The sequence below is a fragment of the Ovis canadensis genome, chromosome 15, assembly GCF_042477335.2.
Source record: "Ovis canadensis isolate MfBH-ARS-UI-01 breed Bighorn chromosome 15, ARS-UI_OviCan_v2, whole genome shotgun sequence".
NCBI classification, from domain to species: domain Eukaryota; kingdom Metazoa; phylum Chordata; class Mammalia; order Artiodactyla; family Bovidae; genus Ovis; species Ovis canadensis.
Window position 1 is genome coordinate 42,310,110 of NC_091259.1, and position 27,531 is coordinate 42,337,640.

Genomic DNA, 27,531 nt, shown 5'->3' on the forward strand with positions numbered 1-27,531 from the left:
CAGGCTAAGAGCTCCTGGAGAGATGGAATATGTGGTCCAGGGAGGGTGACAAATAACAATTATGAATATAACCGCGCTGGGGTCCTGGGTAGAGAGCTGGGGTAAGACCAAGACAATTTGGGCTCCCCATCCCAGTCGGCAAATGCATTCGGCGGGTATTCAGGCCGGCAGGGCTCCGGGCAGCAGAGGGCGCTGTGGCGGGATCTGCGCTGGGCCCTCTGGCGCCTGGCGGTCTCTCGCCTCCTCCCGCGGCTTCCGGAGGAGCTCCCGCGCGCCAGAGGCGGCCGAGACATGGACCGCAACCCGTCGCCACCGCCGCCGAGTCGGGACGAGGACGGGGAGGCTGCGGCCGGGGGGGACTGCATAGGCAGCACGGTCTACAGCAAGCACTGGCTCTTCGGCGTCCTCAGCGGGCTCATCCAGGTGCGGAAACGCGCCTCGCGTGGGCTCCCCCTACTCTCCCCAGGCTGCCGCCCCGCCTCGGGCAGCCCCCCTCTTGCCCCGGGAGCCGCCGTCCCTTCGACGACCCCGCCCCAGGCCCCGCGGCCGGGCCTTACCCCTGGCCTCCAGGCTGTCTACCCGCGGACCCCAAAACTGCCGGGCGCCACTCTTTGTGCCCCTCAATACAAACAGAAGTGTAACGGTAGGGATGCTGGAATGCTTTTGGTTAGAATGTTTTATTTTTACAAAATTTCCAAATATACGTGACCGTGTAAATGCATTGCTGACATGCAGTGCATGTGATGCGGTGGGTTTTTGCGCCCCTTTGCCGCTGTCGTTTCTGAAGCCCAGGTCGTAATTTATCTGTTTCGAGGACTTTCACTGAGGTAGAATAAATGGGCTTCCTGCAGCTCTAATGTCAAAAGCGCGGTTTGCCCTCCGTGACTTTGGGCAACTCACGTAACCGACTTCTTTCCTGGTTTCTATAAAGTGGGGTAGTATTTGTATTATTGTTTATAGAGTTAAATAAGATTATGATAGCTAGAGAATGCTTACCGTAGTTTGCCTTATAGGAACCTCTCAATAAATGTGAACGTTCTTCTCATGTTTCCCTAACTTTTCCCTCTGCTTTCAATCACTGGCCTCCGTAGTCCATCTTCTGCACAGCTGCCCGAATCATCTAAAAAAAAAAAGTCGTCCATGGGAGTTCTCATAGTTACTGTTGCCTACAGTGGAAAACTCCTATTTCTTAGACGGAAATCCAGGGCTCTTTGCAGCTTTTCCAGATTTATCTGCCCATGGCATGCTAAACTGCTCACCATTCCCCACACATGCTAGGCCTTTTCTTAACTCTGAACTCTTGTACTTTTCTCTGTCTTCTCTTCTTCAGGATGACAAACTGATTTCCCCTCAGATTTAGCTTCAATATCCCCTCCTAAGAGAAGTTTGGGAGAGCTCCCAGACATAGGTCACTGGTCCATCTTTTTATTTCCAGGACTCTGTCCACAATTCAGTGGAATCACTTGCCTTTTCTGTTGTGATTATCAGTTTATATGTCTTTTCCCCACTGGATCCTTAACTACTTGGAAGTAAGTAAATCTTATTTACCTTTATATTTCTACCCCAGTGCCTAGCAGCAGTATTTCCCCAAGGTGCCCCAGGTACTAGTTTTTTAAAATAAGCTTCTTGGAGAAGAAGGTACTTTGAGGATACTAATCTTTGTGACTTCTAAACGATTATGGGATAATATTACTGGAGGAGTGCTGTGGACAGCCTTTATTCATCTCCTTACTTTGTGTTTCTGAAGATGGTTAGCCCTGAAAATGCCAAATCCAGCTTGGATGACGAGGAGCAGCAGATGGAGCTTGATGAAGAAATGGAGAATGAAATTTGCAGAGTATGGGATATGTCCATGGATGAGGTATGGGATTGGAAATGAAGCTGAAAAGACTGTTGAGTAAGGAGATGGTGAATGCTTCAGTCCTTAAGTCTCTGGATTTTATCATGTTTTCACTAAATCTGTTGAGTTGGTCATGTGGTTTTTCTTTTTGGTTTGTGAATATGAACTACATTGATTGATTTTCAAGTTACTAAAATGTAGTTTAGAAATTTCATGTATATTCATGAGAGAGATTCATTTCTTTTCATTGTCTGGTTTGGTACCAAGGTAACGCTGTCTCCACAGAATGAGATGGTAAGTTTTCCTTCTTCGCATTTTGGGAAGAGTTTGTGTACAATTACTATCAATGCTTCCTTAAATATTTGGTGAAATTCACCAGTGAAGCCATCTGATATTGGGGTTTTCTTTGTGGGAGATTTTGTTTTTTGTTTGTTTTTAGTTTTGTGTATATATATATATATATATATATGTTACTTAAAAAAAAATGAGTTTTATTGATATACAAATCATTACCATAAAACTCACCATTTAGTGGTTGTTAGTATGTTCGGAGAAGGCAATGGCACCCCACTCCAGTACTCTTGCCTGGAAAATCCCATGGACGGAGGAGCCTGGTAGGCTGCAGTCCATGGGGTCGCTAAGAGTCGGACACAACTTAGCGACTTCACTTTCACTTTTTACTTTCATGCATTGGAGAAGAAAATGGCAACCCACTCCAGTGTTCTTGCCTGGAGAATCCCAGGGACGAGGGAGCCTGGTGGGCTGCTGTCTCTGGGGTCCCACAGAGTCGGACACGACTGAAGTGACTTAGCAGCAGCAGCAGCAGTATGTTCGGAGAAGGCAATGGCACCCCACTCCAGTACTCTTGCCTGGAAAATCCCATGGATGGAGGAGCCTGGTAGGCTGCAGTCAATGGGGTCTCGAAGAGTCCGACATGACTGAGCGACTTCACTTTCACTTTTCACTTTTATGCATTGGAGAAGGAAATGGCAACCCACTCCAGTGTTCTTGCCTGGAGAATCCCAGGGACGGGGGAGGCTGGTGGGCTACCGTCTCTGGGGTCGCACAGAGTTGGACACGACTGAAGCGACTTAGCAGTATGTAGTGGGGAAGACTGTAAATTCAGTTTCTTTAATAGATACAGGGCTGTTCTGGTTACTTTGGTAGTTTGTGTTCTTCAGGAAGTTAATCCACTTCATCCCAGTTATTGAATTTATTGGCATAGTAGGAGAAGGCAATGGCACCCCACTCCAGTACTCTTGCCTGGAAAGTCCCATGGACGGAGGAGCCTGGTAGGCTGCAGTCCATGGGGTCACTAAGAGTCAGACACGACTGAGCGACTTCACTTTCACTTTTCACTTTCATGCATCGGAGAAGGAAATGGCAACTCACTCCAGTGTTCTTGCCTGGAGAATCCCAGGGACAGTGGAGCCTGGTGGGCTGCCGTCTGTGGGGTTGCACAGAGTCGGACACGACTGAAGCGACTTAGCAGCAGCAGCAGCAGCAGTAGTCTGTTATTATCCTTCTAATATATGTAGTGATGGTTCCTTAATCTTCACAGATTTTTCTTTGTTGCTTTACTATTTTCTGCTTCATTGATTTCCACTCTGATCTTTTATTATTTCCTTTCTTCTGGTTACTCTGGTTTAATGTGCTCTTCTTTGTATAATTTCTTAAGGTAGAAGCTGAGGTTGTTGATTTGAGATCATTCTTTTTTAATATAGGCATTTAACACTATAAATATTCCTCTAAATATTGCTTTAGAACTGTTGTACAGCTTCTGTTATGTTGATATGTTTCATTGCATTTAGTTCAATTGATATTTTCTAATTTTCCTTAATTTTTTTTGGTTAATGAGTTAGCAGTACGTTGTTTAAGTTTCAGATATTTGGGGATTTTTCAGCTATCTTTCTATTACTGTGGTTAGTGAACACTCTGACTTCTGTTAAATGTATTGAGACTTGTTTTATGGCCCAGTATTTGATCTGTCTTGGTAAGTGTTCCGTGTTCTCTCTTAAAAAGAATGTGTATACTCCTGTTGCTGGGTGGTGTCCTGTAAATGTCAGTTTGATCAGGTCGGTTGAGAGTATTGTTCAAGTCTTCTCTGTTTGTCCTCCAATTGTTAAGAAGCTATGGTGTGAAAACATTTTTTTAAAGAAATAAAATTCATTTTTCAAATGAAATGTTAGTGTGAAAACCTCAAATATAAAAAGGTGAAATAGAGCCACTGTTTGAGATCATGGGTGGAGGGAAGGTCATGCTCTTGGTCTTCTCTTTGTCCCTTGTGGTGGTTCTTGAAGCGCCTCTGGAGAACAGAGCTGCTTGCTGATTCTCTGGGGTAGAGTCCTTCCAGTGAAGCTCATCCCAGCCTTATCCCCTGCCACTCAGTGTCTGAGCAGGGCCAGAGGCTTCCAGGCGCTTCCTGCATTCTCACGCGCTCATGCTCTGCTCATGGAGCTCCCGGCACGGAATGTCCTCCACCCCACAAAATCTTCCCCGTCTTTCATGGCCCAGCTCTGATGTCATCTCTCCTGTGATGTCTCCGGAGACACTCCAGGCAGGATTCCTCTCCTCTGCTTTCGTGAAACCTGTTCATTCTTGTTATTCAGTGATTGTTTTGAGCCTGTTTCTTCTGTAGATTTAAGTTCCTTCTCTTAAAAGCTTAACGTCACTTCTTCAGAGATACCGTCTCTGATCTATCTAGAGTAGGCCCCATTACCTTGGTTTCTAGCACATACCATCTTGTTATCTTCTTTGTAGTACTTAGAATTTATGTATTAATAGATTAGTTGTTTGTATGTTTATTATTTGTTTATACCTCTAGAAGGAAAACTAGATGGGATTGAGACCTTATCCCTAGTATGTCTCCAGAGTTCAGAACAGTGCCTATTACTTGAGTTTTTCAGTAAATATTTTATGAGGACCAAATGAGTGGATGAATACCTAAGAGTTAGAGTTAGGATGGTGTGCTGGCTAAGAGCATGGGCTTGATCAGATTTCAAATTCTGACTTTGTTCTCCTACTTTTTGTATAACCTTGGGCAGGTTATGTAACCTTTTAAAACCTGAGTTTGCTTATTAGTGTAATGATCGTAACTACTGCTTAAGATTGTTTTTAGAATTAAATGAGATAGTGTGCAAACCACTTCACTGGGATTTACTGCTTGTTCAATAAATGTTCACTGCTGTTACTATTACTGGCATTGATATTATTAGGCTACCTTGCGCTACTGCAGGAGTCATTAACTGTCATTAAATAAGTAAATCCCTGCATGCTGCAGAGAGATGCACACTTGACAGACAGCTTGATCACTTAGGGTGGAGAGCATCTGGTGCTGTGACTTTCAGTTTGGAATATATCTTTGAAGATATTGTTCTGTCTGACCATGATCTCTGAATAAGTATAGTATTTCTCTCCTAGCCAGCAGTCATGCAAGTTACCACGGTTTCAGCTGCTTTGAAGGATTACTGCCTTTCTCTTTGAGGGCGTTTTGAAGGGCGTTTTCATTTGAGCCACTTATCATGTGTTCTAAGTTAAACTATTGCGAATACACTCCATAGGTTTGGTGAATATCCAAGGCAATAGGCAGCCAGAAGCTTAATTTTATTTCAGTATTTTACAGTGAAAATCTCTACAGCTAATTGATTTAGTTTTGGAGTTCACATTTCTAGTGAGGTTGGGCCACATGTCCACCCCCGGTTCATTCACCTGTATGATGTGTCCGTTTAGGCTCTGGGGTCCAGGCAGACTCTCTAGGCTGAACATGTGAAGCTGTTGCAATTACATTGTGATCAGAATTTTTTCTGTTGAGGATTTTGAAAACAAAAGTTCTGATTTGGGGCATGACCCAATAGGAGCTTTTATCTCTTTTTCTAGTGTTAAGCTCTTAGAAGACAAAAAAATTATGACTTACTTTTTTCCCCCTTCTCCCATGTTCTAGCATGATACCTGGAATCAGCAATGTGTTTGAATGAATTAATGAGAATTCCTGGTGGGTAGAAAGATCATTAAGATAACTACATCCAAGGCAGAGAAAGGAGGACGGTGCTCTGGAATATCACAGTCACTTCCGATTTGCTTGTGGAATTGTTCCATTGCCTTGAGGCCGGATACCACAGTGCTCTCATATTACTTTTGTCTGTTGACACAATTCCTAGCCTTATGCATTTTTTCCCTTGTGCCTGAAGAGAAGTGTATATGAAATTCATTTTTTTTTAAGATTGCCTAAGCTATTGGGTTTCAGGAGGAATATTCAGCATCCAAGTTAATAATCACTTTTCTTTTCAGGATGTAGCTTTGTTTCTCCAAGAATTTAATGCTCCTGACATATTTATGGGAGTATTGGCCAAATCCAGATGCCCTCGATTAAGAGTGAGTATGTACATTTCTAAAGCTGCCTCTCTGGAGCAGTGACCTAAGATGCTGGATAGTCTTTCATTTCTCACTTTACTGTTCTGAAGTGGCTACAGATCAGTCTGCAAGTTGTTACCTTCTCTGTGTTTTGATTTCCTCATCTGAAAAATGGGGATAATGATGGGACATACCTTGTAAATTATTAATGAAATGGTACATGGAAAGTGCATGGGAATAGTAAGTGCTAAATAAATATTAGTTGTTACTACTGAAGTTAGCGTCTTTAAAAAAAATTTCCCTATCATGTGTTATACATTTTGCTGCCAAAATAATTTTCCTAAAATATTACAGTATGTTGACAACTTTCTTGAGGACCTTCATGACTTCAGATAACTCAAATTAAGTCTAAACTCTTCAACATGACATTTAGGGCCCTTAATCCTGATCCTTTCTATCCGCTGTATTTATCTCACGCTCTCCTCCCACCATGTGCTACTAATATTGGGTTGGCCAAAAAGTTTGTTTACGGTGTCATGGGAAAACCTGAATGGGCCTTTTGTCTGACCCAGTAACTGTGATAATAGAGGCAGCTTTGGGTGTTAGCTTTTGTTCACTCTATTGCATTATCCGCTTCCTGTCTTGGCTGACACTTTCCCTCTCGTTTGAATGCCCGTCTTGTTTGTACATTCGAGTCCTATCAATCAGTTATGACTCAGTTCATCCATAAGGTTTCTTCTTCCACAAACTCCTGCCTGCTTTTGATCTTTCTTTTTCTTGTGTTTTTCGTCGCCTCTCAAATACTACTGGACAGTTGTCAAATCAGGGCACAGGCAGTATACTCCCGTGTGTTGCTTCCCTTTTTCTCTTCCCAGACTTCGCTCAGTAAAAGTTGTTTTTTTTTTTTTCCAAGTCGTTGTTTTTGTATATATGTCTTTCACCTTGTCACCATTGTGACATGTGAAATTTGATTTGGCAGGAAATCTGTGTGGGGATATTAGGTAATATGGCCTGTTTCCAGGAGATATGTGTGTCCATCAGCAGTGATAAAAATCTTGGGTAAGTTTTACTACATAATAACTGTGTTTTTAAAAAGACAGATCCATGTTTCGCATCCCTAAGGAAATCCTTATACATAAAAGAGAGGAAAACGTGGAATGTAGTACTTCCTTTCTCCTGGTGAGCACACTCCAGGAACTTCACTCCATGTTGATGATGGTATCTGAGGGCTTCCATACTATTTGTGGACATGATTCAGAATTTAAGCCTGTCTTCAGCATTGGTTGCAGAGGAGCCCGAATTGTCACCCACATGGGATAAGAACCAGTGGGGCATAGCTTGGAGATGGAGCCCCTGACCAGAGTCCAGAACAGTTCAGGCTCAGGGAATGCAGAGGCGCAGAGCTGCAGTCTAAAACAGCTAGACTTGTTGACCACAGTCACCCTGGGAATTGTGACTTAGATGGTGGGTGGATTGGCTTCCAACAGACTAGAGGATACAGGGTTGCCCCTGTGATTCAAAGGCTCTCATGCTTCTGCTTAGAGGATAGGTCTCTTTTTAATTCTGTTAATCAGAATCTTAAAGAAATACGTGCCTACAGTAGGTTAAGAAAACTGTTCTAGATTATTTTCAGGAAGAGCTGTAGGGCTTATCACAGGATTCAGGTACCTGGGGCTTCCAAAATAGAGGTTAGGCATTCTAACATGTATACTATCATGTAAGAATTGAATCGCCAGTCTATGTCTGACGCAGGATACAGCATGCTTGGGGCTGGTGCATGGGGATGACCCAGAGAGATGTTATGGGGACGGAGGTGGGAGGGGGGGTTCATGTTTGGGAACACATGTAAGAATTAAAGATTTTAAAATTAAAAAAATAAAAAACTAAAAAAAAAAAAAAGACATGAGGAAAGACAAAATAGAGGTTATTACCTCTTCTAGGTGTGGAAGGACTTTAAGATCCTAGTTTAAGGTATTTATTCTTCCATAACTGACAATCATTCATGGAATAAATGACTCAGGATTATGTTTGGTGTCTAGTGATACCTATTAAAAATCTGAATGAGTAATACTGACGAGTTTTATAAATTTAATTAAATACTTATCTTAAGAATAATATGGAACAGTGTACGTTGCTGATAAGATATACATTTCTTCAACCACTTTGGGACAATTGGGCATTACCTAGTCAAATTAGAAGATGCACTGTGACCCAGTGATGCCGCTTACAGGTATATGGTAAGAGAAATTGCACACATAAATCAGGATACTCATACAAAAAGTATTATGACTATTGCTTGAAATAGCCCCAAATTGGAATCAACCCAAATGTTCATCAGTAGTAGGCTGGAAAAATAAATTGTTTTATATTCATTCAATGAAATGCTCCACAGCAGTGTATCGGCAGCTGCAGGAACAAGATGGATAGATTGTAAAGAGATGGTGTTGGGCAGAAGAGCTCAGATGCAATAGAGTACATATAATATCATTTCTTTCATATAAAGTTCAAAACCAAAATATATAAGTGAACTATAGAGTAAACCAGGAAACTGATTGCTGGAAAAGTCAGGATCGTACTCATTCTAGGTGGGAAGGAGAACTGTGATTTGTAAAGGGACACAGAGTGGCTACAGAGGTGCAGCTCTGTTCTCTGTCTTGCTTTATAATTGTTCCCCAAATGTAGATTTGCATCTTACTGGTTTTTATGTTTGTAAGCCATTTTTCCACAATTAAAATGCTTAAAAAGCTAAAAATTCTGTTGTGGTGTTTGAAATGAGAGAAGGGAGGCACATTGGGTTACCGGTTTTGTTTTCGTAGCCAGGTATTGCTGCACTGTTTGCATGATTCAGACCCTCCTACTCTGCTGGAAACAAGCAGGTATGCTTTCTTCTTTTTATGGATTCTCTATACTCGCCCATAAGGGGACCCAGGAGAATAGAGTTGCCCTTTCCCTCTTGAATTTTCTTTACTGTTTTTGAAAGATAGGTATTAAGCTCACATTTTTCACGTAGGTTGTTGCTTACTTGCCTTTCCCAGACAGAAGTGGCCAGTGTCTGGGTTGAAAGAATTCGAGACAATCCAGCTATTTATGATAGTATTTGCTTTATCATGTCAAGTTCAACAAATGGTAAGTCACCATGTAATCTAGAAAAAAAATCTTTAAAATTATATTTAATTTTTAGGAAACCACGTAACTATTTCTAGAGGTCACTTAAAAACTAAGTGTTAGGTGAGAAACTATTTCAGTTCAAGATATAAACTTTCTTCTTAAGGTCTCGAGATACCGATAAATCTCCCACTTGAAGGAACACAAGCAAATTTAAATGAAGGTAGAAAACAGATTGCTCTTGGAATAAGTAATACTTTGATAAGATTTAGCTTTCAAATTTTAGGAATTTTGATTGGATAAGTGACTGCCTTTTGGGCTCTGGTATCTTCCTAAGAGTGATAACTAGATCTTATAGAGCACCGAAACTGTTTTTTGCTAGTCAGTAGAAGATTAATTTATGAATTGATATGCCTATTGGTCAACTCATTCTTAATGCTTTTTGACCTACTTTTTTTGGGGGCTACTCCCTGTGGCTTGTAGGATCTTAGTTTCCAAACCAGGGATTGAACCTGGGCCTTTTAGCTTTTTTTGATAAAATTTAGCCTTCAAATTTTAGGAATTTTGATTAGACTTACTGCTTTAAAAATTTTGTTTCTTATTTCAATATCTCTTTTATTCTCTGCAGTTGACTTGCTGGTAAAGGTTGGGGAGGTTGTGGACAAGCTGTTTGATTTGGATGAGAAGCTGATGTTGGAATGGATTAGAATTGGGGCTGTTCAGGCTCTGGACCAACCCCAGGAAGATTCTGAACAGCAGCCAGTGTTTCGAATTGTGCCGTGTGTACTTGAAGCTGCCAAACAAGTGCGGTAGGTGAGCCCTTCTGTGCAAAATGCTCTGGGAAAACCCCGTTGCTAGAAGCATCCTTACATCACATGTCTTCTTAGTTACCTTTCGGTGGGATGAGTAGCACATAGCTGATCTTTGACAGGTTTGATTCACTACTAATATTGGTGACAGTGTATTTGCTCTTTGCAAGAATCATAATGATTGCAAAATACCTGTTCTGATACTAGTATTACCTAGCAGTAGGCTAAAATCTTATGCCGTTTTGTATAGTTTTATATCAAATGGAAAAGATTTTCTTTGTGCTTTATTTTTTACTGGCCGTGTGACAACTTCTTCCTTTAATGTCAGATATCATTTGTTTTCTTGCTCCTTGCATGTATGTGCCAGTCTCGGTAAGTGACTGCCTTTTGGGCTCTGGTGTCTTCCTTGTAGAGCACCAAAACTGGTTTTTGCTGGTCAGTAGAAGATTAATTTATGAATTGATCTGCCTGTGGGTCAACTCATTCTTAATGCTTTTTGACCTACTTTTTTGGGGGGGCTACTCCCTGTGGCTTGTAGGGCCTTGGTTCCCTGACCAGGGATTGAACCTGGGCTTTCCGCAGTGTCAGTGCAGGGTTTTAACAACTGGACTGCCAGGGAATTCCAAATAATCCACACTGAGACCTATAAGTTTTATGTCCTTTATCCAGGTGAGCATAAAACTCAGCATTTTCCCCCAGACCTGCTTCTTCAGTGTTCTCAATCTCAATAAATGAGGTGACCATTATTCCATTTGGATAATGTGGGAGAACTGTGGAAGCCATTACTGACACTTCCCTATCCCACCCTTTTCCCATGGCCAGTCAACCTCCACGCCTTGTTCCTAACTTTCTAAAAATACTTATTTATTTGGCTTTAGCAGGCCTTAGTTGTGGCATGTAGGACCTTTGCCCCATGCAGACTCACTAGTTGCGGTGTACCAGGCTTAGTTGCCCCTTGGCATGTGGGTGTTGAACTGCTTGGGGATTGAACCTGCATCCCCCACATTGCAAGGCAAATTCTTAACTACTGGACCACCAGGGAAGTCTCTTTTCCTGGCTTTTCTGGAACTTTGTCTGTGCCCCTGCCAGGCTATGATTGACAGTTGCACAGCTGGACAGCTGTACCATTCTCTTAACCTGAGTTCCCAGCCTCAAGGCTCGCTCTTCCAGGCCTAGACTATAGAGCTGTCTTTCCAGAACATACACTTATCATCTCACTTTCATGCTTCAGACTCTTCAGTTGCCTTCCTTTGAATGAGGTCCAGATTTTTCTGGCTTACAAGGCCCTATACAGTGCTTCTCCATCCTTATTCGTGTCCTCTGTTTCAGCTACAGGAAATTTCCTTCGTTTCTTCAACTGAACCAAGCCACCGTGACTCCAAGCCATTGCACACCATGTTGTCTCTGCCTCCAACATTTCTCTGGCCCTTTCAGGGCAAAATGTTTCTCTTAGGATACATCCCCTGACTCTCCAAACTAAATTAAGTCTGCTACTTGGATATCTTCTAGTGTTACATTCATATCACTTTACTATTATTTATTATCCCTGTAATTATCGTCTTTCCTTTTAGACAGTAAATTTCATGAAGGTAAGGGTGTCGTATATGTATCTGTTTTCCCAGCCTCTAACATAGAGCCTACAAGCTGTAGGCACTTATGAACCATCTTTTAGTTGTTCACTATCTTTTCACTTAATTGTGTGGTTAAAGAACTAAGTCTGTGAGTTTAGGAATCCAGATTGTTTATCACAAAAATTATACTTAGCAGATTTTAGCATTCCCAGCTCAGCGGGTGAGATGATCCTGGGAAGTTTTAAGAACAGCATTATTGTCAGTGCTGGGTGCCGTGGGCATTCATTCTGTAGAGGTCTCAGTCAGTTTTTGTCTGATGATTCAAGTAAACCAGCATGGTGAAGTATCTGTCACCTGGTAGGTTTCTGCATTGTTGCTTTCATGGGCCAAGGTCAAAACGAATTTTTACTTCTTGCCCAGTGTGTGTTGATTGTACTACATAATATTTGTTTTTTGACTGTTTCCTCCATTAGAATGTAAGGACTTTGTCCTGTTCCCTCTTTTATCCTTAGCATGTAGGGCAGTGCCTAGTACCACGATAAATATTTACTGAATAAATGAATGGTCACAATTCCACAGACTGAGAGTTGATTCAGGGCTTTTGCTTTTTATATTTAGCTCTGAAAATCCAGAAGGGCTCGATGTTTACATGCATGTCTTACAGCTGCTCACCACAGTAGATGAAGGAATTCAAGCAATTGGTAAGATGTTGAGTGGGGGAGCACAATAGTTATTCATTTAAGTGTTTTCTGTTTTTTAATTATTACTTTCTTCATCATCTTTATCAAGTACAGTGTCCAGATACTGGAAAAGACACTTGGAATTTACTTTTTGACCTGGTGTGCCATGAATTCTGCCAGTCTGATGATCCGCCCATCATACTGCAGGAACAGAAAACAGTGCTGGCCTCGGTTTTTTCAGTGTTGTCTGCCATCTATGCTTCCCAGACTGAACAGGAGTATCTAAAGATAGGAAAAGGCAAGTGTAATTTTAGTTCACTAAGTTAAACTCTGGTTCATCAGAGGTCTTTGTTGTTCATTTTATTCCTTTTTCCATTTTTTTCGGTGCTTTTATTCCCTTGAATAAAAAATACCACATGCTCAACACAAAAAAATTAAATTTATAACAGGAAATCTAGTGCTTGTAATCTGACCATTCAGAGATAACTACTATACACTCACATCCATTAGTATTTTTTTTTTCCCCTGTTTTTTAGGCAGCTTTTTTCACTGAGAAATAAAAATGAATATTTTCCTCTGCAAACACATGGTCTTTCACAGAGTAATTTTTTATGACTAATACAATTAAATCCATGACCCATCTAGAATTTATTCTGGTGTTACATGTGAGATGTGGTTTCACATTTTTTCCGGATGGCTGCCCGGCTGTCTCAACATTGCTGAGTGAATAAACCAGTTTACCCACACAGATTTGAAAGATCATTGTTACTGTGTTTTATATTTCCATATATACTTGATTCATTTTTGTTGCTCTATTCATATATTCATAGCAATAGTGTTTTAATTATTAAGAGTTTATGTTTTGATACCTAGGAGGGCTAGTCCTCCTTCATTCTAATATTTCAGTGTGTTTTTGACTCTTATTCTTTTTTTTAACACTGAATTAGATTGACAACTTCCAAACCAAACCAAACCAAAATGTCTTCTTGACTTTTTTGATTGAGATGTTAAATTTATAGAGTATCTGAGAACATGTGCTTTTCCATTTGTTTAGTAATGTTTTATGAGTTTTATGTCTTATGTCTCTCAGTAATGTTTTATGATTTTTTTCATACAGATCTTCATATTTCTTATTAGGTGTATTCGCAAACATTTTGTGTGTTGCTGTTGTCTGTGGTATTGTCCACTGATTGCTGTTGGAATACATGAGGACTGTTGGGTTTCTGTATATTAATTTTCCATCTGTTGCTTACTCACTAAGTCATGTCAGCTGTTTGCAACCTCATGGACTGTAGCCCGCCAGGCTTCTCTGTCCTTGGGGTTTCCCAGGCAATAATACTGGAGTGCATTGCCATTTCCTTCTCCAACTGAATTCTCTTAGTGGTTGTTCCAGTGGTAATTTTGGACTTTATCTGACACTCCTTTTAGTCGAACCTAGATGTTTTTTCACTTTTCTACTTCTTTGTTATTTAATGGATTGCCTTATACCTCTGGGGTTATGTCATAATGGTGATTTTTACCTTTTTCCTGACTTTAATTGGCCATGATTCTAGAGCTTCATTAATCCTGATGCTGTTTTAGGGTTAAGCTATTTATGTTGTACCATTTGAGGAGATACTAATCCAGTTTTATTTTATTCAGTTCAGTTCAGTTCAGTCGCTCAGTCGTGTCCTACTCTTTGTGACCCCATGAATCGCAGCTGCCAGGCCTCCCTGTCCATCACCAACTCGTGGAGTCTAACCAAACCCATGTCCATCGAGTCGGTGATGCCATCCAGCCATCTCATCCTCTGTCGTCCCCTTCTCCTCCTGCCCCCAATCCCTCCCAGCATTAGGGTCTTTTCCAGTGAGTCAACTCTTCACATGAGGTGGCCAAAGTATTGGAGTTTCAGCCTCAGCATCAGTCCTTCCAATGAACACCCAGGACTGATCTCCTTTAGGATGGACTGGTTGGATCTCCTTGCAGTCCAAGGGACTCTCAAGAGTCCCTTGAACAACAGTTCAAAAGCATCAATCCTTCGGTGCTCAGATTTCTTCACCGTCCAACTCTCACATCCATACATGACTACTGGAAAAACCATAGCCTTGACTAGATGGACCTTTGTTGGCAAAGTGATGTCTCTGCTTTTGAATATGCTATCTAGGTTGGTCATAACTTTCTTTCCAAGGAATAAGCATCTTTTAATTTCATGGCTGTGATCACCATCTGCAGTGATTTTGGAGCCAAGAAAAATAAAGTCTGACATTGTTTCCACTGTTTCCCCATCTATTTCCCATGAAGTGATGGGACCAGATGCCATGATCTTAGTTTTCTGAATGTTGAGTTTTAAGCCAACTTTTTCACTCTCCTCTTTCACTTTCATCAAGAGGCTTTTGAGTCCCTCTTCACTTTCTGCCATAAGGGTGGTGTCGTCTGCATACCTGAGGTTATTGATATTTTTCTAAGCAATTTTGATTCCAGCTTGTGCTTCTTCCAGCCCAGCGTTTCTCATGATCTAATCTGCATATAAGTTAAATAAGCAGGGTGACAATATACAGCCTTGACGTACTACTTTTCCTATTTGGAACCAGTCTGTTGTTCCATGTCCAGTTCTAACTGTTGTTTCCTGACCTGCATACAGGTTTCTCAAGAGAAAGGTCAGGTGGTCTGGTATTCCCATCTCTTTCAGAATTTTCCACAGTTTATTGTGATCCACACAGTCAAAGGCTTTGGCATAGTCAATAAAGCAGAAATAGATGTTTTTCTGGAACTCTCTTGCTTTTTCTATGATCCAGTGGATGTTGGCAATTTGATCTCTGGTTTCCTCTGCCTTTTCTAAAACCAGCTTGAACATCAGGAAGTTCACAGTTCACGTATTGCTGAAGCCTAGCTTGGAGAATTTTGAGCATTACTTTACTATTGTGTGAGATGAGTGCAGTTGTGCAGTAGTTTAAGCATTCTTTGGCATTGCCTTTCTTTGGGATTGGAATGAAAACTGACCTTTTCCAGTCCTGTGGCCACTGCTGAGTTTCCCAAATTTGCTGGCATATTGAGTGCAGCACTTTCACAGCATCATCTTTCAGGATTTGAAAGAGCTCAACTGGAATTCCATCACCTCCACTAGCTTTGTTCTTTTTCAAGTGTCTTTTTTGCATTTATGGATTAGTTACCTGACTGAAGAGATGACATTGAGTACAAATGTGAGGGAAGTAATGAAGTGACTAATGTGAATACTTGGGCAGAAAGCATTCCAGACAGAACGGCAAGTGTAAAAGCCCTGAATTAGAAGTATGCCTGGTATATTTGAAGAAGAGCAATGAAGTGTATATGGTTGGGATAGGACCACATGGGAAAGAGAAATAGCACCTGGGGCCAGAGAGGTAATGGGGGTTGGGTAGAGAGGGCTTGATTTTGTGTTTTGCTCTGAATGAGCTAGGAAACTGTGGGAGTTTTAAGCAGAGGATGGACAGACATGAGCAGACTTTAACAGGCTTTCTGTGGGGGCAAAAGGGAGACTAGTTAGGAGGCTGCTGTGAACTTGAGGCAAGAGGTGGTATAATTTGATTAAGGTAATGGGGAGGTGGTGGGGAAAAATAGTCAGATTCTGATCGTTTTTATATAGTGCCAGGATTTGCCGACTAGTAGAATGAATGTTAGAAAAGTCAAGTTCTGTCTGGCATTTTTGTCTGAAAGAATTGCCATTTACTAAGGTAGAAAAGACTGGCTTTTAAACCTAGTAAGGTTGAGATGTCGACTCCATGACCAGCTGGAGCAGTTGAGCTGACAGTCTTGAGTCTAGAGCGGAGAAGAGAGGCCTGAGCTGGACTATAAATGTTGGCGTTGTCAGCTGTTATGCTTACTAGGTCTTCCATAAACCTTAGTTACTTCTTTCGACTTGATTTGATATGAAAAGAGGGAAAATTAATATTTTACTGCCAATATGTTTGCCCTTTTCATCGTTTGTAGTTTAATGAATGTTGATGGCATATTGTTTAGTATAGAGACATTCATTATAAATTGTCCATCTTTGTCTCCCATAATACTTACTTTTTTTGCTCAAATCCTCTTATATCAGATATAAAGTTCATATCCCCTGTTTTCCTTTTGTTTGCATTTGCCTCTGATACCTTTGTCTATATTATTTTTTTCAGCCTTTCTGAATACTTTGCTTTAGATGTGTTCTTTCTTTTCAGTAAATGAGTTAAACCATTTAAATATGTTGATAGTTATGTTTGATCTGAATATTGTCATATTTCTCATGATGTACATTTATATTGAAATACTTCAGCATATGATTTATTTGCTTTGTTTTGTGAGTATATTTGAGATTTAATAAGGTTAATAACTATAACTTGTCTCAAAATACAATTATAATGCCCCTCATTTAAAAAAAATCCTTAAAATCTGATAAAGCATATATCTCCATGTTGACTATTTTTTATCCATTTCCCTGGTATTTTCAAACTACAAACTTAAATCTTGAGGGAGGAGGCAGTTCCTGAATTATATTTTTTGATATCTATTCTTTTTCATCATTTTGGGTTTCTTTTTCAATCTGTTTTATTCATTTGCTTATTTGAGAGTATAAAAACGTAAGCCTCTTGAAGTCTGAGGCCTTGACAATTTTGTTTACCGCCATATCTACAGTACCTAAAATACAGTGGTGTCTAGTATTAGTAGGTGTTCAGTACATGTGCAGGAATGAATGAATGGTAACCAAATTTAACTGGCTGATTCCTTGCGCCTTGATTTGTTTATACAGTGGATCTTCCTCTAATTGACAGCCTGATTCGTGTCTTACAAAATATGGAACATTGTCAGAAGAAACCAGAGAACTCAGTGGAGTCTAACACAGAAGAAACTAAAAAGTCTGATGTAACCCAAGAGGATTTCCACTTGAAAATCTTGAAGGATATTTCATGTGAATTTCTTTCTAATATTTTCCAAGTGTTAACAAAGGTAGGAGAAAAGTATAAATGCTTTCTTCCGCAAAAGAAAGTATGGATTACTTTCTGCTCTCCAATTTTATTGTTAGTGTTTTTATTTTTTAATTTTACATAAATTTGGGGAAATAGGGAAAGAAGAAACTTATCACTATAAGTTTATACTCAAACTAACAGCTGACGTAAATTGGTATATTTATTTATGTGCTTTTCATATACTTCTCACCAGTTATACAATTTTTAAAGGCCACTCTTTTCACTTAACATTATAAGCACTTTTCCTGACTCCACATCAATACACTGAAAAAATTTTCACTGAGAACCAGTTTGTTTAATACTCAATTTGCCAAAAAATCGGTTTTCAAAATTTACTGTAAACTTGTCTTAAGAAGTATTCTTCCTGAATATGTGCAGGATTGTTAGCATATTCTTTCTTTGAGCATATTCTTTCTCAGTTCAGTTCAGTTCAGTTGAGTCCCACTCCTTGCGACCCCATGAATTGCAGCACACCAAGCCTCCCTGTCCATCACCATCTCCCAGAGTTTACTCAAACTCACATCCATCGAGTCGGTGATGCCATCCAGCCATCTCATCCTCTGTCATCCCCTCTTTCTCCTGTCCCCAGTCCTTCCCAGCATCAGAGTCTTCTCCAGTGAGTCAACTCTTTGCATGAGGTGGCCAAAGTACTGGAGTTTCAGCTTTAGCATCATTCCTTCCAAAGAACACCCAGGGCTGATCTCCTTTAGAATGGACTGGTTGGATCTCCTTGCAGTCCAAGGGACTCTCAAGAGTCTTCTCCAACACAACAGTTCAAAAGCATCAATTCTTTGGTGCTCAGCTTTTTTCACCATCCAGTCTCACATCCATACATGACTACTGGAAAAACCATAGCCTTGACTAGACGGGCCTTTGTTGGCAAAGTAATGTCTCTGCTTTTGAATATGCTATCTAGGTTGGCCATAACTTTTCTTCCAAGGAGTAAGCGTCTTTTAATTTCATGGCTGCAGTCACCATCTGCAGTGATTTTGGAGCCAAGAAAAATTAAGTCTGACACTGTTTCCACTGTTTCCCCATCTATTTCCCATGAAGCCATGTATTTTAGGAAGAATATATTTATGCATGCAGTTATGAAGATCATATTCATTGATGCTTTTAAGAAGAGTATTCCTTAAAACAAGCTTTAGTTATTCTGATGATTTGTATTTTTGGTGATTTATCATGCTTCCCTTTTCCAGATTTGGGATTATTACCTTAACATAGATTTTCAGAAGCTAAATGGCTGGGTTTGACATGATAAATGTAAAGATGACTGAGGCATAAATGGCTATATATTGCCAAAATGCTCTTGACATGTGAAAAATGTTGATTTTACTTGATCCTTGTTGTTGTGTATTATAATTTTTATTTTAAGTAAAATGCAACAGATGATATATTGCACCTTATTTTGGTTGCATTTTTTTTTATTATTCAGTTCAATTCAGTTCAGTCACTCAGTCGTGTCCGACTCTTTGCGACCCCATGAATTGCAGCACGCCAGGCCTCCCTGTCCATCACCAACTCCCAGAGTTTACCCAAACTCATGTCCATCGAGTCGGTGATGCCATCCAGCCATCTCATCCTCTGTCGTCCCCTTCTCCTCCTGCCCCTAATCCCTCCCAGCATCAGGGTCTTTTCCAATGAGTCAACTCTTCACATGAGGTGGCCAAAGTACCAGAGTTTCAGCTTCAGCCCTTCCAGTGAACACCCAGGACTGATCACCTTTAGGATGGACTGGTTGGATCTCCTTGCAGTCCAAGGGACTCTCAAGAGTCTTCTCCAACACCACAGTTCAAAAGCATCAATTCTTTGGTGCTCAGCTATCTTCACAGTCCAACTCTCACATCCATACAGGACTACTGGAAAAACCTTAGCCTTAATAATTTTTTATTATTAGTGAGATTGAATATCTCTCCATATATTTGTATATTATTTGTGTTTCCTGCTTTATAAACTTATCCATCTTGATTTTTGTATGAACTCCTTGGGTAACTCTATATCTTTTGCATATTTGTTACAAGTATTTTTCCCATTGTTTGTTGTTGTTTTTGTTTTTTTGGAGGGAGGGATGTAGGTGTTTCTTAATTTTTATGTGATAAGAATATGGGAAGAAAGTGGGCTGAGAATAAACCAGGGATATGTCTTGAAAATTCTGATATGCCATACTTAATGGAATTTGGACCTAACCTTGAGGAAACTGGGGAACTACTAGAGTTTTTTTTTTGAAGCATCAAGTGATATGACCTGTTTAGAAAGATTCCTCCAGAAGTAGTAGAGGATTAGAATGAGTTGAAGCTGCAAGACAGGAGACCAACCAATAGGTTCTTGTGGCTGGTAATCCTCAAGGAAAAAGTGTGAGAGCTTAGACAGTGGAAGAGTGGATGGAGAGCAGGGGTGAGATGAGAGAGATTTAGCAGAGTAGAACTAAACACTTAGGTGGAGGGGCTAGCAGCAGAAGAGGATGTCTTGGCGATACCCTACGTTTTGGTTGTGCAGCAGGCCTCGGGGGTGGTGGTGCCTTCAATGGAGCACATGTTTGGGTTAGACAAGGAGAAATGATGGCGGGTTCAGTTTGGAACATTTGACATGCCTGTAGGATCAGTGGGGAACTGGATACACTGATTTGTATTTATTCGCCAGATGTAGCTTTAGAAATTTTCCTTTTTTTGATAACAGATCTTTTTATTTATTTGTTTTAGGAGACTGTAACTCAGGGACTAAAGGAGGGCCAGTTAAGCAAACAGAAGTGTTCCTGTGCATTTGAAAATCTTCTTCCTTTCTATAGCCCTGTGGTGAGTATGAGTAAATGTATAGGTGGCTGAGTTTCAGGGGATTACTCCGTAAAATGTTTTAAGTACTAAGCACTTGATCTCTGAGGCCTTTGTGCAGAAAGAGTGCATATACTGCACATGACTCGGTGCCTTTGTCAGATAGATGACTGCTGGATAATTCATGGCACTAGCCTGAACAACAGAGGGATCAACCCTGAATTTATAGTATCCTTTTCTGTTGTAGCATATATATTAATTAAAAATAAGATTCTTAGATAGGTACAGTCAGTAGGTTTTTATGGTCCTTCAAATTACATTGCATTGGCTACCATTAGAGGCAATTTCAAAATAATGTTTTTTGAGAAAAATGGAATGTGGAATGTGGGAGTGAGGAAGTGGGTCAGAAAGGAGGATGATAATATAACTGGTAATGGACCCTCAAGGGGAATCAATAGGAGGAGAAATATTGGTTTAAAAATAAACGAGGGGACTTCCCTTGTGGACCAGTTGGATAAGAATCCTCCTGACAATGCAGGGGACATGGGTTCAAACCCTAGTCTGGGAAGATTCCATATGCCTCAGAGCAACTAAGCCGTGCGCCACAGCTACGGAGCCAGTCCTCTAGAGCCCGTGAGCCATAACTGCTGAGCCTGAGTGCCCTAGAGCCACATGCCGCAACTGCTGAGCTCGCCCGCATAGAGCCTGCACTCCATAACAAGAGAAGCCACTGCAGTGAGAAACCCCTGCTTGCCGCAACTGGAGAAAGCCCTCACACAGCAGCGGAGTCCCAGCACAACCAAAAACAAATAAAAGTAAAAGTAAACGAAGTGATAAGGGCTGGGCATTTCCTTGGTGTTTCAGAGGACTATCTAGGAAGTACTATTCTTGTTATCTGACGATCTGTTACCATTTATTTTCCATTGGACTATTTAGAAGACATAGAGCGTTTTTATAGACAGTAGTCTGTATCTTTTAAGGTATCTTTTCCTCTGCTTATTTTTATTTGATTTTTTTGTTTAACTCACAGGTGGAAGACTTTCTCAAAATCCTCCGTGAAGTTGATAAGACTCTTGCTGGTAACCTGGAGGAAAGCTTCCCAAGTCTGAAGATTCAGACTTAAAAACTATTAGAATCCTCTGCCCAAGAAATGGACTCGCTGACTGTTGAAATTGACTCGCTGACTGTTGAAACTGACTCGCTGACTGTTGAAATTGACAAATAGGAAATATTGCACCATTATTGTTTGGTATTATACTCATGCCCTTCTCCTCCAGCCTTATCTCATTTTTGTTTGGCATTGAAATATTTTCACTGCCATCAAACATCATCTCCCTCCCCTCCTTTTTTTTGTTGTGTGTGTGTTGGTTGTATAGTATTTGTCTTCAGATAAAGAAAACAAAATTATTATAGAGGTCCTTTTTAGAATATTTGAGAGGTCACTGAGGATTTTCTTCATAACTCAATTTGATTTTTACTCAGAATTTTGTATTCATATCTGCTGCAAGTGCATTCAGCTGCACTAGTAGAAAACCCTACTACAGTAGCTTAATCTGTTAACTTGTATGCATTTTATGCAATGAGAAGTCCAGAAGTGTGCAGTCCAGCCCTGATAAGGTGGCTCAGGGACCATGACTCCTTTTATCTCTATGTGATCTGCCGGGTAGACCTTTGTGTTCATTATTGTTGTCTTTTGGTTAAAGGGACTATAATATCTCTGGTCCTTTCTTTCACATTCATGGAAGTAAAAAGAGAAAGAGGCCAAGGGGCTTTCTCTTAACAAATCTTTACTTTTTATTTAGAAAAGATAGCTCTCCCTGGCCAGAACCGTGTCTTATGTCTGTCCCTAATTGCAGGTATTTGAAATTAAGTACTTGTTTTCTTTCTGGCCTCTATAGGAGAGAAAGGCAAGAGAGAAGGGAGATAGTATACCCAGTTCATGGTGTTTGCCGCAATATGCAAACCTTTCTATCCATTTTAATTGTATTGATTCCATGCTAGGTTATTAGTAACAATCAAAAGCAACTACTAGTTTAGCTTTGTTACAGTTCAGGTTTTTTCCAGTGTTTTACGTATGAAGATGAAAATGCTAACATTCTGATGAAAGCACATTAGCAAAATTATCTGGTTTAATTTCAGGAAACGATTTTCTTGAGTGACTTCAGATAAGTTAAGATTGAGGAAGTTTCATAACTTGGTTGTTTACAGACTGTTATACGTGATTTTCCTGTCACACTGTATCATTTAGTGTAGTGCTTCCTAATGAAACGTATTCCGAGAATCAACCAGGTAGACTTATAGGAAGTACCCAGTTGGTATTATTTCAGTTACTGAAAGTGGACTTTTAGTAGATTTTCAGAAAATAGCAGTTATGAATGAAAAAGCCAGCTTTTAAAGCCTCTCTTCTGGTATAGCCTCTTCTCAGTCTGTTGCAGAATCTTTTAAATTTTTAATCTTTAAAGCATTAGTCTTGCCTCACACTTTGTATTCTTTCCTTGAATGACCTTTGCTGATAAAACACAGGGTTTTCCTGTGCTGTTTGTAAGAGATATAGCATTTCCAGTTTGGGGGTAATTTTAGTGTTGAAAGTACCCTGCCAAAAAGAATTGAACTGTGAAATTAAAATCTTATCGATTAAACTCTTAATTGGTAGGTTTGCTTTATGTATATTTCTGTGTCTTTGGTGGTAGCCTGTCTGCCAAGTGGAATGTGACTTTAATGTGAGCTTTTAAAGGCACCTATGTAATCACTTCTACCGGCGCGCCAGTGGTAAAAATTCTACTTCTGTTATCTCTTAAAGTTTAAGGGTAAAGATGCAAAGAAGCCTATTAAGAGTAATACTCCAAGTTATTGTCATGTTTAACGTCAGTGTATAAATTCGCATTCTCTTTTCCTGAGGGCACATTTTAAAAGGGGGAGCACAGGAACCTTGGGTGTCTGAACAAAACAGTGCCATTCAGAGTGGCCAGGTTACAGAGGGAGAAAAAGGATACATGGGGGGAGGCTCGGGATGTCCATGTTATTTTCTACTTCCATTTCTGCCTTGAACCTGCCTTATTGATGCTTCTTGCTATTATAACATTATGAAGTGGTGCATATTTTCATAGTACTTCGATATGTTTGAAAACTTCCTAAATCTGTAAATTATAATAGTTTTTTTTAAGTGAGCAATGTTAAAACTTTTTTTTTTAAATGCTACACAGTTTGAAGAGTTTACCAAAAATTAACACTTATATCAATTACAGTGATATTTTAAAATGGTGCTTTCTGCAGAAGCAGGTTCAGGGCTGGACTCTGAAAATCATGTAACTTGCAAGGCTGAAGACCCTATTTGGGGGCAGCCAGTCATATTTATTGTCTACTATGTACCACGTGTTCTAAATATTAGGAAGACAGCAGCCAACTTAACGGACAGGATATGCATACTGGAAATTTTGTAGTGGACAAAGAGACATGAATCTGGCCAAGTGGAGCTCACATTCTAGAGTCTTCTGTGGAGTAACAGGGGAAGAAATGGTCCTGCATAGAAGAACAGAAGGGTCACTCAGCCTGGAGCAGAGCAGATCATTGTCCACAGTTCACCTCTCTGTGTCCATTCTCTTGCCATGGCTTCTTGGTGACTGGAGTGTGTTTCTCTGCCCTTTGATTCTGAGCTTGGCCAAGTCGTTTTGCTTCAGCCAGTTGAGCATTAAGTTAATATAAGCAGTCTAAATACACCCGTCTTTTTAAAGGCTGTATAGTATTCCATTGTGTGTATATGCCGTATTCTCTTCCCCGTCAGTGGGCACTTAGGTTGCTTCTGTGTCTTGGCTTTGTGGAGAGTGCTGCAGTGAACATGAGGGTGAAGCTGTCTCTTCGAGATCCTGGTTTCAGTTCCTTTGGTTAGATACTCAGAAGTGAGATTGCTGAAGTGTAAGTAACTTAGCTAAGAAAACGGTTAATTCATCCCCTCTCCCAACTCTTTTTTCCTAAAATAATGATTTTTTTTCCATCTTTGTCAGGATAAGGCTGATCTGGAGCATACTAGCCCTGATCACCTTGCCGTGGTATTATTGAGATGTCACTTTCAGTTTGCATTCCTACCAACAGTGTGCAAGGGTACCTTTTTCTCCACATGCTCAGTAACACTTACCTTTCGTTAGTGTATGTAGATAATAGCCACCCTAACTGGTGTGAAGTGGTAATCTCATTTTGGTTTTGATTTGTGTTTCCCTGGTGATTAGCGGCGTTGAGCACTTTTTCATATAGGTGTCAGCCATTCACATCTTCATTGGTGAAATGTCTATTCAGTTCCTTGGCCAAATTTTTAATCAGGTTGTTTGTGAAGTTTTTTTTGCTAGTGAGTTGCAGATTTCCCATTATATTGTAATATTAACTCTTTATCAAATATATGGCTTAAAAATATTTTTTCCCTTTCTGTAGGCTGCCTATTCATTTTGTTGATTGCTTCCTTTGCTATGCAGAATAGTTTGATGTAGGCCCACTTGTCTGTTTTTGGCTGTGCTCTTGGTATCATATCCAAGAAATAATTACAAAGACTACTATCAAGAAGCTTCCCTCCATGTTTTCTTCCCAGAGTTTTTACAGTCTAAGTTTTACATTTATGTTTTTATCCATTTTGAGTTAATTTTTATGTATGATGTAAGAGAGGTACATTTTCATTCTTACACACACGGACACCCAGTTTTCCCCAGCACTACTTACTGAAGAGACTGTCCTTCCCCCATGGTATCTTCTTGCCACCTTTGTCAAAGATTGGTTGCGTGTGTATGGGTTTCTTTTTGGGCTCCGTTCTATTTTTTTGGTCTATATGTCTGCTCTTAAAACAGTCCCACTTAGAGTAGCATCAAAAAGGCAGTGAAAGACTTAGACACTGAAAAATTATAAAACACTGACAGAAGAAATTAAGGCAGACACAAATGAAAAGATATCCATGATCATGAATTCTAAGAATTAATATTGTTAAATTGGCCATACTATGCAACATAATCTACAGGCTCATTGTAGCACTTATCAAAATCCTGATTTTTTTTACGGAAATAGAAAAAAAATCATAAAATTTGTGTGGAAACATAAAAGACACCTAATAGCCAAAGCAGTTTTGAGCCAAAAAAAAAAAAAACCAAAGCTGGAGACGTCATGTGTCATGATTTCAAAATATATTGCAAAGCCTTTTAAGTTTTCTTGAATGAGATCTGAAAAGTCTCAAGTATCTGAAAATTCTGCAACCGCATTTATTTTTCACTATATTAAGTGAAATATACAATATTTGAAACTTTACTGCAAACATGATTTGTACTAGAACATCAAGAGCTCTTTAGCGGCAGTCTTAACTATGTGCCTCTTGCTGCCTCTAAATACGTTTCCTTGCGAAATGATTTTAAATTAACTTTTAAACACCAGGTTCCGTGTTCTACTGCTAAGGCTACAGCATGTATTTATAAAAACATTTCTGCTCACTAGGACACCTAGTTAATTACATACTGAGCTTGTATCAATATTGGGCTTGGTGACCTGCAGGCTGTTTAGAAGTGGGAGGCTTAGGAGACCATCTGCCCATCTCTGCCATTGGAAATGCTTTTCTCTGTTACTGTAATGAAATCACTAAAATCATTTCCTGTTTCCAGTCCTTGTTCAGTTCTTCTATCTATTGTCAATAAGAGGATATTAAAAGACTCAGGAAAGTCCACATGTCCTTTTCATCCTGGTCCATAATGTGGCAAGTGTCTTTGTGTTTTAGTATTGGAAATAATAAATAATGACGTCAAGTCTATTGTAATAAAAGAAGCCTGCTTATTAAACTCTTTCTTTTCCTTTGACATCACGGCATCTGTTTATAATTTTATGGGTTTTCCCGCTTACCATTCAGGGTTTATATGATTACATGAGAAATTGAAACATTTTAGGGAACAGTCCCTAAACTGACAATTTCCTGCTTGGTCAGGCCCGTTGTGCATGCAGACTCCAGCCATGAGACAGTGGAAGAAAGGACAGGGAGGCTTTCTGTATTCTGAAGGAGCTTGACTTCCTGAAGTTTGGGCTTGCTTCCACGAAGGAGTGTATGTTTTGAAAGCAAGGCGTGTGGGTTAGTGGGGAATGTATATTTATCATAGTCCACAGTTCAAGAATATATATATGTAGACATACGGCTTTATTATAAGTCACTCAGTCAATGTAGGATCATGTAATTTTATTTTGAATGGCTCTTTCTGACCCTATACCATTTGAAGAAATTGGCATCTTTGGAAGTTAACTCTCCTAGGACCTGTGTCTGGGAAGGCTGGTGGCATTTGTAAACCTATGAGTGTGCTTTCTTCAAAATGCAGCTGGTGTTAACCAGGAACAAACATCTACGTGGTCAGTCAGCTAGCATTCACGTGGACAAACTTACGTCCTTTAACTTCCCCACCACAGAGAAATCTGTATTCTGTCACCAGTGGTAGAAAAAAAAATCTGTCAACCTTGTGGACCCTGGAACACAGTCCTCAAATTGAATTCTTTAATTAAAAAAAAAAAAAATGTTTGGACAGACCAGGTAACTGTCTTTTGTGTCCTGACTGACTTATAGAAGTTACTTTAATTTTTGTGATTATAGTATTCAATATCTAAAGCAATTTGGAGATTTCTTACTCCAAATGTACCCCTTTGCTTGTTGCCCCCATAAAGTGATACCTAAATGATCTTTAAAGATCCAAATTTCACATTTTCAGATCAGTCTTGACTAATGTGAAATCTTAGTAAGTTTTTATCTTTCATTTCTATTTGAACATGTTTTAATGTGGGTTGGCTATTTAGGACTGTTGCTGAAAAGACACACAGTTTTCCAGAACAACTCACAAGGCACTCAAGGATTATTTTATCTTTTAGGAAGTTGCCACAGGTTGTGCCCTGAGCACTTACAGCCCAAAGGAAACCAGGAGGATCATGCTGCAGAAGCCCTTTGGAGGAACGTGCCAGCTGCTCCGTAACCATGACTTGGCTCTCCTTTGATGGAGAGATTAATAGTTTCCATAATCATATCATCCTGGTTGCTCTGTGCTCAGAGGTTACTCAGACTTGAAAGAAATGGAAATTAATTGAAAAGGAAAAAAAAAAATTCTTCCTCTCGCCTCTTCTCGAAACCTGGAAAAGTGATGAGACAGGTTCAAGGGTTTGTTGCCAGCTGGAGCTGGTATTTATTTTTTTGCAATTCTGGATATAGAGAACCAGAAGAAAGCAATTGGACAGTGAGGAAGAGATAGGTACAGGAAGAGAGTCTAATGCCCAAATGCCTAAATAACTCCAAACACAACAGAATCACTGGGCATTGGACCCAAGATACACATGGAAGGTTATCTGTGCTCCTAGAAATAAACACAAAGGGAGCAGAAAGGGGATTTTGTAGCTTATGTCATTGTCATCAAATGAATTGGGTTGGTCTAGTGCATTGGAGAAGGAAATGGCAACCCAC

At 40.0% G+C, this 27,531-nt stretch overlaps 1 protein-coding gene across 1 annotated transcript; it reads left to right on the forward strand.

The window, feature by feature from the left end:
* The first annotated feature begins 190 nt into the window (after positions 1–190).
* On the forward strand, positions 191–25,900 carry SAAL1 (serum amyloid A like 1). The gene is made up of 12 exons (XM_069554228.1): positions 191–423; positions 1,748–1,861; positions 6,128–6,211; positions 7,170–7,249; positions 9,007–9,066; positions 9,201–9,316; positions 9,924–10,104; positions 12,294–12,376; positions 12,465–12,653; positions 17,097–17,293; positions 20,013–20,105; positions 21,112–25,900. The coding sequence occupies exons 1-12, from the start codon at positions 292–294 to the stop codon at positions 21,202–21,204; spliced, it is 1,422 nt and encodes a 473-aa protein (XP_069410329.1). The 5' UTR covers positions 191–291; the 3' UTR covers positions 21,205–25,900.
* Positions 25,901–27,531: the final 1,631 nt, after the last annotated feature.

Excerpts from the sequence above, each read along its gene's own strand:
- SAAL1 (XM_069554228.1), top strand. The coding sequence starts at position 292 with ATGGACCGCAACCCGTCGCCACCGCCGCCGAGTCGGGACGAGGACGGG. Across the intron at positions 424-1,747 it reads TCCTCAGCGGGCTCATCCAG|ATGGTTAGCCCTGAAAATGC; the intron begins GTGCGGAAACGC and ends GTGTTTCTGAAG. Across the intron at positions 7,250-9,006 it reads AGCAGTGATAAAAATCTTGG|CCAGGTATTGCTGCACTGTT; the intron begins GTAAGTTTTACT and ends TTGTTTTCGTAG.